The sequence below is a fragment of the Vombatus ursinus genome, unplaced genomic scaffold (genome assembly GCF_900497805.2).
Source record: "Vombatus ursinus unplaced genomic scaffold, bare-nosed wombat genome assembly UNPS02014784.1, whole genome shotgun sequence".
Taxonomy (NCBI): Eukaryota; Metazoa; Chordata; class Mammalia; order Diprotodontia; family Vombatidae; genus Vombatus; species Vombatus ursinus.
This window is the reverse complement of record NW_020954562.1, coordinates 11,622,844-11,639,064: the sequence shown is the minus strand read 5'-3', so window position 1 is coordinate 11,639,064 and position 16,221 is coordinate 11,622,844. Positions and strand designations below refer to the sequence as shown.

The 16,221-nt window shown below is 40.5% G+C and overlaps 1 protein-coding gene across 7 annotated transcripts in view; it reads left to right on the top strand.

The window, feature by feature from the left end:
- The first annotated feature begins 3,349 nt into the window (after positions 1 to 3,349).
- LRBA (LPS responsive beige-like anchor protein) overlaps positions 3,350 to 16,221 on the top strand; it is a 676,054-nt gene continuing 663,182 nt past the window's right edge. For 2 of the 7 annotated variants that reach the window (XM_027866942.1, XM_027866935.1), the window contains exons 1-2: positions 4,126 to 4,239; positions 4,715 to 5,181. In XM_027866942.1, the coding sequence (XP_027722743.1) occupies positions 4,963 to 5,181 (219 nt within the window). In that variant the 5' untranslated portion in view covers positions 4,126 to 4,239; positions 4,715 to 4,962. Of the gene's footprint in view, positions 3,420 to 4,125; positions 4,240 to 4,369; positions 4,385 to 4,446; positions 4,521 to 4,552; positions 5,182 to 16,221 lie in introns of those variants that run through there. The other 5 variants (XM_027866938.1, XM_027866941.1, XM_027866940.1 and 2 more) reach the window with 5 other exon arrangements.

Sequence of the window (16,221 nt, the reverse complement as noted above, 5' to 3'; positions counted from 1 at the left end):
TTTTTCCTAATATCTCTATTAGTTAATACATGTGTGCCTAGGTTCCTGTTCTGATGCTACTATATATTCTTCCCCTCTTTGGAAGTGATTACAGTGCTTCTTGATGGTAGGTAAAATGATAAAAACACAATGGCCTGGTCAATGTAGAAATTTGTTTTGCTTGACTATATATGTAACAGGGGTTTTGGTTTTCTTTTGTTCTCAATGGGGGGTTGGGGTGGTAGGAAGAGAAGGCAGATTTTTGATGATTTAGAAATACATATCTACCCCTCCCCATAATGTTTCTAATTTTGCAAAGTTGCTGATGAAATACATGCTACAATTAAGATGGTAATTTAAAAATTCTTGGAATGGGTATGTTACAGTTAAACTGTACTTCATCTTTTGCAGGATTTAGAACTGGAAAAGATCTTACAGATTACCCAGTGCAGTAGTGTCAAACTCAAATAGAAATTGATTCTTGCTGGTGCATATTGAATAGAAAACCTCAGATTAACATTACGTTGCATTGTATTTTTATTTTGTTACACTTTCCCAAATATATTGTAATCTGGTTCCTGGAAGCATAGGGAGATTTGTAGGCAGTGAGTTTTATACCTCTGATCTAGTCAATCCCTTATTTTACAGAAAACTAAAGTCCAGAAAGATCATGGATCCTAGGACTTAGAGAAGAAAAAATGATTTTAGAGATCATACAGTCTGGCCCCCTCATTTTATAGATAAGGAAACTGAGGTCTATAGGGGAAGTAACTTGCCCAATGTTACTCAGGGTATATGTAGCAGAGCCAAAACCTGAACCCACATTCTCTTCTTCCAAATCTATTGCCTTATGGTTTGGGCTGAACATTTTTTTGTTTATGTGGAACAACTATGTTAAGGAAAAAGCAGGATGTGAAAGTATCTACTGACTGCTAATAAGACCTTCGTCTCAAAAATTTCCTAAGTAGAAAACAATGGAAACAAAAATTTTAATAAAGGATAAAACTGCTTCCCATATTGATATACAATGTATACTGATTTATCCTCTCCCCGAACTGTTTGCTTTGCTTCATTGGGCAGAACTAGTACCAAGAATTCAGAGTGAAGAGCTTAAATATCACCCCAAACCTTGCATTTTAAAAAATTAAATTGTCATTTTTCATACTCTTCGTGACCCCATTTGGGTTTTTCTTGGCAAAGATACTGGAGTAGTTGGCTATTTCTTTCTCCAACTCATTTAACAGATGAGGAAACTGAGGCAAATAGGATTAAGCAACTTCCTTAGGGTCTCACAGCTAGTGTCTGAGGTCAGATTTGAAATGAGGAAGATGGGTCTTTGTATTAAGAAGTCAGTACTATTAATCTAATTTCAATAAGACATCATCTATTTATGGTTGTATAGTCAGGAATGGACTACAAGAACTGAGCACAAGAAGTTGGTACAACATCTATGCTAGAAAAAGAGAAAACACATTTTTGTATTAACAGTTAATTGGCTTGTCTACTTGTATAACAAGTAGAGAGGTCATATAGGAAAATACATACATATAATTTTGAACAGGATGATGTGAACATTCTGTACTTTGACACAAATGGCCCTGATATGGAGAACTGGTCATGTACAGAATATAGCAAAGGGAGAAGCAGGGCAGAGGAAGAGAGGGTGAGGTGGGTTGGCAGTGGTGTTACTATACAGAAATTCATCTGAAGAATTCTATAGTTCTGGGCCTTACAGCTAAATAACCTGTTAGAGTAAGAGTTGCTATTTTGACAGTGGTTTAGTTAGAGAATAGTTCTACTGGATTTTGTCTTCTGTCTTTCAGAATCCTTCTGTCTTTCTTATCCTTCTCTCTTCTATTTCTCTGTCTGAACCTTGCTCTGAAGCTAAAGGGGTTATGGCAATTATCTCATTATCTTTGTAAAAAAAAACCTGACTCCTGGACTTAGAATCATTCATATAATTGTCCAAACCCTCACTTTTGTTGGAGTGGCAAATCTTTGAGATACAGGACACAGCGTTCATCGATTTTGTACCTAGAATGCTGAAGGCTTTTCATCATAGACATCTTCTATCTCACTGGAAGATAGTAAATAGGCACGAATTTGAGTTAAATTACCTTCCGAAATCTGACCAACAAAATCCTTTAGTGACATCCCTTTAAGCAGTTTTCTAGAAAGCACAGCATACAGCTAGGTGGTGCAGTGGATAGAACACCAGGCCTGAAGTCAGGAAAACTTAGCTTTCCAAGTTCAAATATGGCTTCAGACATACTAGTGTCCTCTGGCAAGTCGGTGAACCCTGTTTCCCTCAGTTTCCTCATCTGGAAAATGAGCTGAATGAGGAAATGGCAAACCACTTTAGTATGTTGGCAAAGAAAATCCCAAATAGGGTCACAAAGATCACTAAACAATGATACCAATTGAAAATTTCAAAATAAAAAAAAAATTGCAGATCTTTAACACCAGTAGAACATCGGTATTGAAAAGATGGACTTCTGTTTCCAAGGAACATTTGGGGTAAAAACTCACTGCAGTTTCTAGAATGCAATCTTTCTTGCTTTCTTCTTCCTGTTTATTTCTAGATCCAATTTATGAAATAAGGGCAGTACTAAGATTGTGGTTTATACCTGGCACAATCCATTGCACACTATTGAATTATGAGTGTCAAACATTTCAAAATTCACACTACTAAGGCAATTCTAACAGGTATGTATGGTCCTTTTGCATTTTAAGCAATATATAAAACTTTTGGGCTTCAATTTATAAGTAATGCAACATATTTTCGCCTGTAATTTCCTTGCTCTTCGATATTTGAAGAGGATTTCGGATTACTTTTATTACAGTTCAAAATGGAGAGGGATTTAAGAGTATGATTTACTAGTTTCAGAAGTTTGTCCTCCTTCATACTTTCAATGAGAACTTTTAAAATGAAAAGAAGTCGTTTCCAACCTCTTTTTCTTCGTCTTCCAAAACAAGGACAAACTTTTTTCGGGACAGGAATTAAAGGCCCAGCACACGCGATTTGGATCAGCTGCCGCTGGAATCCCGGCCACCAACTGCCCTCCTTAGAATGCGGGAGAGGTTTGGTGAGGCGGCTGCAGCTGCCAGCCTGGGAATCCCTTCCCGTCCCTCGCCCGCCCGCCGGGTCAGCGCTCCCCCACCCTCCAGACCCCACCCCCACCCCCCGGGTCGTGGCAGCTGCACAGAAGCATCTCCGCTGAGGAGGATCCATCTCCCTTCCTGCCTTCCCCCAGCGAGGTGGGCGGGCAGCAGCTGCTGGAGGCGGGCAGGTCCCTTAGACGGGGACGACAGCTTCGCTCCTGCGGGCGCTGCACACCCCCCACCCCCCAAGCTCGAGGTCTCGGACACAGGTGTCCTCCTCCTCCGTGGACGGCACTTTGGCACCAGGGAGGGTCCTTCTCCCTGCTGTAGCCCGGCAGGTAGGAGGAGCCATCGCCTGCACACTTTGCCCACGTAGGGCACCCACGTCTGGCAAAGATCGCCTCGCCCGAGAGAGACGATCTTGGCCCCTTGGCTCCAGCCGGTCCCTCTGGGCAGTCCAGGGCCGCCGCTGCCTCTGCACCCGAGGGCGCGCGCTGCGCGGGGAGCCAGGGACCCACCTGGCATCCACCTGAGCACGGCGCCCCCTCCCGCTCCCGTCTGCGCGTGCGCGCTCCCTGGCACGCGGATCTCCCCTCAGCCAGGCCGCTTGGCCTCGTTCTCAGTGTTCCCCTCTCTCCCCCCTCCATCCTTCCCCTCCTTTCTCCTTGCTTGGCAGCCCCCACTCTCTCCCTCCTCCCCCCCCCCCCCCCCCCCCCCCGCCCCGTTTCCCCCCCCCCCCCCCCCCCCCCCCCCCCCCCCCCGCGCGTCCGACGGCCGCGCACGCGCACGCCCGGCCAGGGGCTCCGGCGGCGCGCTGTCATGGCGGCCGATGGCAGCTTCCTTCAGAGTAGTAGACACTTGAGCCCGAGCCGTCTCGGTGGGAGCCGTAGCCGCCTGGGCTCCGGGACTGGGGCGATTGCCGGAAGCAGCCGCTCAGACAGCGGCCGCGTTCTCCTGGGCTGAGCGCGCGCGGAGCGGGGCGGGCCCCGGAAGCGATGGAGTTCTGGGGTACCGCCGCCGGCTGCCAGCGAGCGGACTAGGGAAACTTGGGAGGGAGCCTACGACCGGGTGCCCTGACTGGGCCACCTCCGGCCACTGCCCTCACTGCACCCTCGGCCTCGGGCCACCCCCAGCCCCCGACTCGCTGCTCCCCCCGAGGTGTGTGAGGGGCGCTGCCCCCCCCGTTAGCGCGTCCAGCCCCTCCCCCCACCCTGCACCTGCACCTCTACCTGTACCTGCCCCTCCCCACCTTGCTCCCTGCTGGGGCGGGGAGGAGAGTTTGCTAGAAGTCCGTTCTACCCGGGTGAGGGCGAACTTCTCTGCCCCGCTGACCCCCTGCTTTTTCCCGTCCCCTTTCCTCCTGTCCCCTCCCCTTTCCCTCCCTCTCTTTCTCCTGCACCTGCGGAGGAGAGGTTACCTGGCTGAGCTGCCCCAGACAGGTAGGGGCGGGTGAGCCAGAGACTCTGCCGTCGCTCCCCGCCCCCCCCCACCTTCGGGGCGCCTCTAATTTAACCCAGCTCAAGTGTGCTGTGGGTGGGCTTGGAGGTGGATCCCGTCGGGGGAACTTTAATTGGCCAGTAAGAATTAAGACCGTAGAAGCCCAGGCTCATGCTGTGTTTTGCTCTCCCCATAGGGTTCCGTTTTGTTGTCCGAAAGCCTCCGGGAGAGGTTTCCCCCACTGATAACGTCCGGGAAGAAGTGGGCCACGCTGAGGACTTTTCCACGCCGTAGATCGTGGCCGTCGGGCCAGCGGGACGAGTTCGGGCTGCGGGAAGAGGCCCTGTTTCTTGCACTTTGTGCGCGCTCGTGCGTGTGCCTCGCTCAGTGTGTACTATTGTGCCAGGGTGGCTTAGGAAGTGTGATTATAGAAGGAGACTAGCAATGGCTAGTGAAGATAACCAGGCCCTGTCTCCGCCACCAACAGGTGATGGAGGAGGAGGTGGAGGGAAAGGACAAGAAGCCATCATTGACGGTGGTGCGTTGTCGCTGAAACCAGGAATCCCCATCAGGGGCATCAGAATGAAGTTTGCAGTGCTCACTGGCTTGGTGGAAGTTGGAGAAGTAACCAATAGGGATATTGTAGAAACTGTATTTAACTTGGTAAGTAGAAACTTTAGGGTAAAAATATTCTCTCTCGGAGGCTGGTGGGGAGAAGGGAAGTTAAATCCTGAGCCATGTGCTTTAACTCACTCTTGATGCTTTCCTTGAAAAAGGCCGCCTATTCCATGGTTTAAAACTTTTTAAGCTCTTTTAACCTGAAGGTGAAAATAGCTTCACCCCATGATCCTTTTCCCGTTGTGATTAAGATTTCAGGGGACTTACACAGTTGAGATATTGCAGATTTAGTTTTCCAGAGTTTTGAGTAATAGCAGTTTACTTACACAGTAGCAAAAACAGTTACGTTTTATTTTTTTTATTTCTACTGGTATCCACAAAAGGAAGTAAACTAGGTAAAGAGTTGCCTGCCCAGTCAGTAGGAAAGTGCATAGGCATACATAATATGTGAAGATGTAACTTTTTTGGGGGGGAGTTGGGGGAAAGGGAATGTCAATGAGTAAAGGTTTGGTATGGTTTTTTTGGGGGGGGTGTACACAATTCTATTCAGCACTTACATGATTTTAAATCAATTTCTAGGCTCTGTCTAATCATAGAGTCTAGAAGATTTTAGGTGATAAAAACAAATAACCATAATTTCTGGTTCTGTGTCTAAATCATAAAGATAGGGTAAAGTTATTTTTTGTGTATTATGCTTATTTTTAAGAGAAGGTATCTAAAAGATTTGTTGCTTCAACTGGTGTCTATGAAGGATTAATTTACTGGCAAAGATTTTTGAATAGGATTCATGACCACTCTTTTGTTATGGCTCCTTCCACTTGCTTTGACATGGGATGCTGGGCAAGGCACACAGCCTATCTGGGTCCTTGCTTACTCATCTGTTAAAATGAAGGAGTTGGTCAGATGGCCTCTAATGTTCTTCTGATTCTGAATCTATGATCCCATGATCCTGAGTATCTGGGGAAGTTAGTTTAGATTTTTATCCCTGAATAAGAGTTTTACTTTTGGCAAATAATGTATTTTGGCCACTTTTCAATTTTATATTATTAACTTTTATTAAGCAATTCATAATCTTTTATTTTTTAAAATTCTTACTTTAAATGCCAAATGATCATTTCCATATTCAAGTTGACCAGATAAATGGGATAATATATGAAATTGCAAATCACTTATTTACTTATTGAAGTATACACTTAGCCTTAAGGTATGCACATACTGTTTTCAATATGTAGCTTTCAAAGCTGTCCTGATTGTTTATGTTTCCTTTTGGTCTTCCTTCTGTCTTCTCCTGTGCATTTTCTAAAAATGCTTCAATAACCTTCTTTTCTTTTTGGGAGGGAATCCCCCCTGCTAGCCCCAGTCTCCTCCTATTTCCCTTCCTAAATAGGAAAAAAAGGGAACAAAACCTTTTTAACAAATGTGCCTGGTCAGGCAAAACAAATGACTATGTTGGCCATGTCTGGGAATTTATGTCTTGAATCAATCATTTATTTATCAGGAGGTGAGTAGTAAGCTTCATCATTGGTTCTTTGGAGTTGTGGTTGGACATTGCATTGATTAGAGTTATTGTTAAATTTAAATTGAAGAGATTGGCTCTTTGAAAATTGGATAGGTTATACATAAAACCAGAAAAGTAGTAAGAAATGCGATATAAATTCATTTTTTTCTGTTATTTTTTCTCAGCAAAACATTGGTGTCATCAGAAATTATGAGCTTACATTACTGCTTTATGAAGGACTTTGTTTTAAAATAAATATTAAATATTTTTCTAGAAAGGGTGTTGGGAAATATTCTCACTCATATCAAATCTCAATTTCATTTCTCAGTTTCATATCAAACTCTGAATGTTCCAAGCTAAACTTACCTCAACCCTTCCTTTTTTCAAATTTCCCTATTTCTGTCAGAGACACAATATCCATCCTTCCAGGTTCACAACCTTCGAATTATCCTCAACTCTTCACTCCATGTATCTTATCTAATCCATTGCCACATCTTGCTTCACCCCCCCTCCCCCCTAATCCAGTACATCTCTTTTATCCAACCCTGGCCCTTCACTTATAGAGCTGCTACTGGTCCTCATCTTTATATTATTGCATCAGCCTTCTAATCGATCTTTCTGCCTCAAACTTCCCACTATTCTCTCTTCAACTGTGCTATCAAAGTAATTTTCCTTAAGTGAAAAGCTGACCACATGGCTCTCCTACAGCCAGGAAGTTTGTTCAGTCATGTTTCAGTCATTTAGTTGTTCAATCTTTGTTCAATTTTTTGTGACCCCATTTGGGGTTTTCTTGGCAAATATACTGGCGGTTTACCATTTCCTTCTCCAGCTCATTTTATAATTGAAGAACTGAGGCAAACAGTGTAAGGTGACTTGCCGAAGGTCACAAAACTAGAAAGTGTCTGAGGCCGGTTTTGAACCTGGGTCTTCCTGATTCCAGGCCTTGAACTCTATCAATTGTGTCACCTAGCTGCCTCAGAAGGACCTGTGTTCAAATATGGCCTCTGACACTAGAAGTGTGACCAAGGTCAAGTCATTTAATTTCTGTTTGCCTCAGTTTCCTCAACTGTAAAGTGAGGATAAAAATAACATACAACATCTAAATCTCAGGAGTGTTGTGAGGATGAAATGAGATGATATTTGTAAAGGGCTTAGTATAATGCCTATCATGTAGTAGGTGCTATATAAATATTTATCCCCTTCCCTTCCCTGTTATTGGCTTCCTTTAGGAAAAAATATAGACTCCTCTGTTTGGCTTTTAAACTTTACACATCCTGCCCCCAGTCTATCTCTTTAATGTTCTTGGACATTTTGCTCAATGATATAAAAACAAATACAATAAAATACAAAAGACAAGTACAATAAAATAAAATTTTAAAGAAGATTCTTTGTCTTGCTCTATTTGCTCCTTCCTCTGGTGGTGATTTTTGAAAAGAAGGTGGTCAACAATAAATGAAGTTACTATATCACTTTTTTCTTTTGAAGAACTTCTTTTCTCATATGATTTCTCACGGTTAATATCTTTATTGCTCTATGGTTAGGGAGACCAAGGTACAACAAATTAATTGTAGAACTTTTGAAATGAGAGAGAACCCCATAATTTAAAATCACTGGTTTCTATGTATATGTTGTGTCTTTCCATATTTAAAATTCTTTGAGAGCAGGAATTGTACCTAATAAATGCCTTTTGATTTATTCAAGTCAAAACTGTGTAAATCTTGTCAAGAAGATTATTCTCGTCATAAATTTTAAAATAATTTGTGATGCTGAAGAGGATAAATGGCAAACTGGTATATTAGCAACTTTACTTTTTCTATTTATTTTCTCCCAGAAGACCCAGGTATTTTGGGCTTAAAAACAGAAATCTGTTGATAATGGTCCCTGAATAGTTAATTAGTGTGAAGTAGCTGTGTTACTTTAGTGTAAGGTGCATTTTAACTCCCCTCTTCTCTAGAATATGTTGTATGTGGGTGGAGGACCAAATATGAGTCACTTGAATTTTATCATTAAGAAAAATGCAAACATTGTTGCAAGTTTGCTGATAAATTTGATCTGCTTTTCATAGAATTTTGGCACTGGAAGATTTCTCAAGGTCATTCAGTGAGTCACAGCTAGTGATTTATAAACTGGAAGATGCCTGTATCCTTATTTCCCAGGATTAGTCTGGTAGAAAAACAAGAATATGTGATGGCCCATCTTCTTCATTTGTGAGCTACCCTACCTAATTTAGGGCAAGTGAGTAGGCCTTTTCTTTTCTCCATGTGGCTCTTCTTCCCCAGAAGCCCTAGTTCCACACAATTTGTTGAAGGTCTTATTGAATTTTATAGTCTTCCAGACTGAAAAGATTGAGAAGGTGACATTGTCCATAATTGTAATTTTTTTTCCCATACTGCACAAAATTCCAGGTTGTGTTTGTATACCCTACTTTTAAATAAAAGCATTATTAAAAAGATTATATAACAATTTAGCTTCTTACTCAGGGTTGGGTTCTTTTCTAATTTTTTCTTAGTTTTTATTTTTTTATACATTCAATTTGATTTAAATGTAACATCATTTCAACTCTTAACATAAATTATGTCTGTTGTGGTTTCTTTTTTTTTTTTGGCTAGTCAATGGGGTGAAGTGACTTGCCCAGGGTCACACACCTAGTAAGTGTCAAGTGTCTGAGGCTGGATTTGAACTCAGGTCCTTCTGACTCTAAGGCCGGTGCTTTATCTGCTGTGCCACCTAACTGTCTCTGTTGTGGTTTCTTTATGTCCTGTCTTCAATGCAGGAAACTCCAAGTATCTGGATCACCCTTGGTGGAAGAAAGGCCATCTATGACATGTACATCTTTGTACTTCTTAATATCTAGCATAGTGTTAGGGAACACACAAATAATAACAGTAACAACTGACATAGAGTCTTTTCATGTTTGCAAGCACTTTATATATCTTGTGTAATTTTATCCTAATAATCTTGTTTACAGAGTGCTGCCGTTTCCATTTTGTAGATGAGTTAACTGAGGTTCAGAGGTTGCGATTTACCTTTGGTCACAAAGTTGAAAGCTCTTCTCAGTATTTAATAAGAGTTTGAAAGGGAATTGAACAATCTAGATTTGTTATTTAAATTCAGTTTTCTGACTTTCTCTGAGTGGAAAAAACTATTTGTACTGAAGTTGAATTAGAGAGCAACATAAATCTCATTGGGATTAAGAAGAGAGACAATGTGGAAAGACTACTGGATTTGGGTTGATATACCTGTGTTTTAATCTTGACTCTGCCACCAATTAGTTGTGTGACTTTTGGCAAGTCATTTAACTTCTCTGGGCTTTAGTTCCTAATTGGCAAAATGAAGGGCATTTGGATTACATGATCTCAGAGGTCCTTCCTCTCTGAAATTCTGTGAATATAATAGCTTACAAATATACACTTTAGGTTTTTAAAGCACGTTCCTCAGAAGTATATATGAGGTAAACTTTCTTGCTTTTAAAAATGAGGAACCTGTGGTTCAAATGAGTTTAAGTGACTTGCCCATTGCCACACAATCAGTTTGAGCCAAGGAGCCCATTGAACCCTGGTCTCTTGGCTCCAGGCCAAGCATCCTTTCTCCTCATTTACAAGGGCGTGGGGAACCATCAGCCTTGAGGCCACATGTGCCCCTCTAGGTCCTCCAATATATCCCTTTGCCCGAATTTCAAATTTCATAGAAAAAGGATTTGTACCTTGAGGCCACAGATTCTCCACTCCTATCCTAATACATATGGCCTTTAAGTCATTCTGCAGTTATGGCAACTATGTCCAAATGGAATGCATTATACTTTGCTATCTCTGTTGAGGACACCACTATCTTTCTAGTCATTGGGTTTGCAACTTCATTATCGTTTTTTACTTTTCCCTTTCCTTCATTCTCTATATTCAATCATTTGCCAGATTTTGTTGATTCTGCCTTCATAGTATCCCTCGTATTTGTTCATTTTACTTATGTAGCCACCACTCTAGCTTCAATCCTTATCACCTCTAGCTTAGACTGTTTCCTAATTTGATGCCTCCTAATTTGATCTTCCAGCTTCTAATTTCCTCTTTTGATCTGGTTGTTGGTGGTTGTCCTTTATGCTTGAAGAGGACCAAAATGACATCACTCTGTCAGGGTCAAAGTACAGTGTGTTAGACTGTACCTGATTAGACCAATATGAGTTTGGAAGGCTCTTCCACAGATTGGGCACAAAAACTCCATGTGAACATTTGTAATGAAGATGTCTTTACATTTGCACATCTCATGATTCTTTTGAGCTACTGCAGTTCTGCTTCGCTCATAGAGCACAACAACTTTTTTGATGCAGGCATGCCATGCTGGCCCGTCCTTGTCCAGTGTCTCTCATTTCTCACAATCAATTCCAAAGTTCTTCAGAGAGATCTGAAGAGGGTCCTTGTATTGCTTCTTTTGACCTACATGTGAGCGCTTGCTTTGTGTGAGTTCTCTGTAAAATATTCTTTTAAGCAAACATATATTTGGCATTCAAACAATGTGGCCAGCCCATTGGAGTTATGCTCTGTGTAGTAGAGTTTGAATGGTTGGCAGTTCAAGATTCTGAAGATTACTTGGCAAGATTAGGTACCGGGCACTGAGGTCCTTTCTTAAGCATGCTCTTTGATCTGTCTTCTACATGGTAGCAAAATTGATATTCCTAAAACATACATCTCACCGTGGCTCTCCCCTACTCAAATAATCTTCAGTAGCTCCCCATCACTTCTAGAAAGGAATACAAAGTTCTCACCCTGACAGAGCACTCTACAGTCTGGCTTCTGTCTACCTTTCCACTCTTATTTAATTACTTGTTCTAGTAAAACTTGTATAGTAGCTGTTCACTATATGACAGCCCACCTCCCACCTTTCTGCTTTTGTCTCCCATATGTATGAAATACACTCCTTCCTCAGCTTCTTGGTTTAATTACTGTTTCTTCAAGGTTCAGCTCAAGTGCCACTTGCTACATAAATCTTTTCCTTGTTCCCCCAGTTGCTTCTGCTTTCTGCCTTTTGAAATTACTTTGTATTTATTTGTTTAGGTTTTGTATTCTAACCCCTCCTCCCTCACCCCCAGTAGAATGTAAGCTTTTTGAGGTGAGGGATTGTCTTTTGCTTCTTTTTGTATTTGCAGTGCTTGGCACAGTGCCTGGCACATAGTATGTGCTTAATAACTGTTTATTGATTGATTGAGGGCAGGGATCGTTTCATTTTTTTTTGTATCCTCAGTAGTGCTTAATAAATGTATGGATTGAATTCAGTAAATAAATTTGTCATGAGATTTTAAAGATAGTCATACCATTAACTGATTAAAAAAAACCCAACTTATACATAGCCCTTTCATTGGAAGTGATAATCCAATTTTTTGATAGCAAAAGCTTCTTCAGTAAGTATAGAAATAATATCTTCCTTTGAACTAATTTATTCTAATCAGTTAGTCAATCAGCAAACGTTTATTAATGTTTCAGTCACTGTGGTAAGTGCTGGGGATTAAAAAAAAAAGAGGCAAAAGACAGTCTGTGCTCTGAAAGACCTTACAATCTAATGAGGGAGACAACATGTATATAAATGTATACAAAGCAAGCTATATACAGGATAAATAGAAAATAATTAATGGAGAGAAGGCACTGCAATTAAGAGGAGTTCGGGGAAGGCTTCCTATAGAAGGTGGGATTTTAGTTGGGGCTTAAATGAAGCCAAGGAAGTCAGTAGTTGGGAGTGCACAAGAGACAGCATTTCAGACAGGAGGGACAGCCAGAGAAAAATGATTGGAGTTCAGAGATGGAGGGTCTTGTTCGTGGAATGACCAGAGGCCCATGTCAGTGGATCAAAGAATACAAGTCAGGGAATAAGATGTAAGAAGACCAGAAAGGCAGGAAGGGACTAGGTTATAAAGGGTCAAACACAATATTTTATTTTCACTCCTGTAGACAATAAGAAGCTACTGGAGTTTATTGAGTAGAGGGTTGGCATGATCAAACCTTCACTTTAGGAAAATCACTTTAGTGGCTCAATGGAGAATAGATTGGAGTCGGGGAGAGACTTGAAGCAGGCAGACCCAGTGGCAGGCTGTTGCAGTAATCCAGGGGTAAGGTGATAAAGGCCTGAACCTGAGTGGTAGCAGTGTCCGAGGAGAGAAAAGGATCTATTTGAGAGATGTTGCAAAGGTAAAATGGACAGGCCTTGGTGACAGATTGGCTATGGGAGGTGAGAGATAATGAGGAATCCAGAATGACTCCTTGGTTGTGAGTCTGAAGGACTGGGAGGATGATGTTGTCCTTTACATAAACAGGAAAGGTAGGAGGTGGGCAGGGTTTAGGGAGAAAGATAATGAGTTCTGTTTTAGACATAATGAGTTTAAGATGTCAAGGGGACATCCAGTTAGAAATGTCTGAAAGGCAGTTGGAGATGCAAGATTGAAGGTCAGCAGAGAGATTGGGGTAGGAAAGGTCAATTTGAGAATCATCAGCATAGAGATGCTAATTAAATTCATGGGAGTTGATGAGATCATAAAGTGACTTAGTATAGACGGAGAAGAGAAGAGGGTCTCCGACAAAACCTTGAGGAACTCCTGCAATTAGAAAGGGTGTTCTGGAGGAAGATCCAACAAAGGAGACAGAAGAAGGAGTAGTTAAATAGGTAGGATGAAATCCGGGAGAGAATGGTGTCCTGAAAACCTAGAGGAAAAGTATTTAGGAGGAGAAAGTAATCAACAGTGTCAGAGGCTGCAGAGAGGTCAAGAACAATGAGGATTAAGCAAAGGCCATTGGATTTGGCAACTAAGATTATTAGTAACTTTGGAGAGAACAGTTTTGGTGGAATGGTAAGGTTGGAAGCCTAAGGGGTTAAGAAGAAAATGAGAGGAAGTAGAGGCACTTATTGTAGATGGTCTTTTGGAAGAGTTTAGCTAAAAAGGGCAGAAATCATTTGAGAATTGAAAAAGCCGGAAAGTTTCTATGGGTTTTTCAGTCAAATGGAAAGAGAATATAAACTGAATTAACTGTATAACAGTATTTTAGTTTTCATGTTGATCTGTGTTAAAAATTTGGACGCTTTTAAAAATGAACTCTTCTCTGTATTTCATGCATGTACATTTGTACTTTTAACTATTTTAGTTTCAGACTTTGAAGAAAACTAGCCTGTTTTGTTATGTTATGCAAAACAGTCTATTTTTTGTAATGTTTACTAACATTGTAAATAAGTTATATTGTTTCTTAAATGTGTCAAATAAGAGATTTGCTACATGGTATAATTTTACTATTTCACCCTTCATCTTCAAAGCATTTCTTCATGACATGAAACATGTGAAAAAAATTTTCGACAATGAAACTTTGCATTTTCTTGTTGCCTCTTTTATTATTTGCCTTAATGGTAATGTTTCACATAAGAAGAAATGCTTTCAGATCTTTTGAACTAGTATCTCTTATGCCCCACTGCCTCCATTTTTTCCCCTTCTATAAGATTCTCTGACACGTTTTTCTTATTGTTGGAAGCTACACTCAAGAACCAGGAGACACCTGGCAAAAATTTCCCTATTTTTATTGTCTCTCTGACATTGCATTTGTAGCTAGACCCTTCTTCCTCCTTTCCTAGATTTATTGTTGCCAGTCCCTTCTGTTCTTTTACTTTCTTGCTTTTTGTACTTTCATAGAGAGGTAAGAGCTTAACACTGTATAAAAAATTGTAATGCGACAAAAGTGTTGTTACCTTTTATTTCTCTGTGTGACTATTACTAAACATGTTATTTCGAGATAGAAATCCAGTTTGAGAACTAAAACTAAACACTTTTTGCTTATTGAGATCTTTGTAGTTAACGCTGTTCTCATGGGGGATAATAGTTTTATTTAATGTTTCATAATGGTTTATTTCATGTATAGAAGAGTTTCTGGGAATCTTGTAATATTGTGCTCTTCATATGGCTTCATTTTGTACTTCATTGGGTCTGTGATATTATTGGTATGTGTACTTTCTCAGTTTTCTACTAGTATATGGTGTGCAAATCATAACTCATCCTTGTCTTTTCAGTATGTGAAGCTCTTATTTGTGCCTTTCCATGCTATGATTTTTTTTATCATACTTTTCTAAAAGGATATGTGGATATTTTTTGCACTTAGTATTATTTTATTTTTTTTCCAATTACATGTGAAGATAATTTTCAACATTCATTTTTGTAAGATTTTGAATTTCAAGTTTTTCTCTCTCCCTTCCCTCCCCTCTCTCCAAGACAGCAAGCAATCTCATTTAGGTTATACATGAAAGAAGAAACAGAACAAAAGGGAAAAACCATGAGAAAGAAAAAACAAAAAACAAGTGAAAAAAAAAAGTGTGCTTCAATGTGCATTCAGACTCTTTCTCTGGATGTGGACAGCATTTTCTGTCATGAGTCTTTTGGAATTGTTTTGGATGATTGTATTTCTGAGGAGATCTAAGTCTATCATAGTTGATCATTGCACTTGTTCCTGTTATTGTGTACAATGTTCTCTTGGTTCTTCTCACTGCACTCAGCATCAATTCATGGAAGTTTTTCCAGGTTTTTCTGAAATCTGCCTGTTCATCATTTCTTATAGCACAATAGTATTCCATTACATTCATATACCACAACTTGTTCAGCCATTCACCAATTGATGGGCTTCCCCTTAATTTCCAGTTCTTTGCCACCACAAAAAGAGCTGCTTTAAATCTTTTTATACATGTGGGTCCTTTTCCCTTTTTTTTTTTCTTTTTTGGTGAGGCAGTTGGGCATAAGTGACTTGCCCAGAATCACACAGCTAGTGAGTGTTATGTGTCTGAGGTCAGATTTGAACTCAGGTCCTCCTGACTCCAGGGCTGGTGCTCTATCCAGTTCGCCATCTAGCTGCCCCTCTTTTCCCTTTTTGTGATCTCTTTGGGATACAGACCTAGTAGTGGTATTGTTGGATCAAAGGTTTGATAGCCCTTTGGGCACAATTCCAAATTGCTCTCCAAAATGGTTAGATCAGTTCACAACTCCACCAACAATGCACTAGTGTTCCAATTTTCCCATATCTTGTCCAGCATTTATCATTTTCCTGTTTTGTCATGTTAGCCAATCATATAGGTCTGAGATGGTACCTACTTCAGAGTTGTTTTAATTTGCATTTTGCTAATCAGTAGTGATTTAGAGCATTTTTTCATATGGCTATAGATAGCTTTAATTTCTTCATCTGAAAACTGCCTGTTTATACCCTTTGACCATTAGTTGGGGATAAGTGGATATATTTTCTCAGATGCTAATAGAACAGTTAGAAGTGGTAAATCAAAATAACATCTTTAGTTAAACTTGCCTATCAAATATATTCTAGCAAAAAACATTTAAAAAAGATCCAACTTAAATAAAAATGAGGTTTCATTTTACCAACCATTTTATTAGCCCCAGTGAATCATGGCAGTTATATCAAGAATTGGAAGTTGTGAAATTTTTTTTTAGAATTTCAAATGAATTGTGATACCTTATTCTTTTTTTTTTTTTTTGGCTAGGCAGTGGGGTTAAGTGACAGCTAGTAAGTGTCAAGTGTCTGAGGCTGGATTTGAACTCAAGTCCATCTGACTCTAGGGCCAGTGCTGTA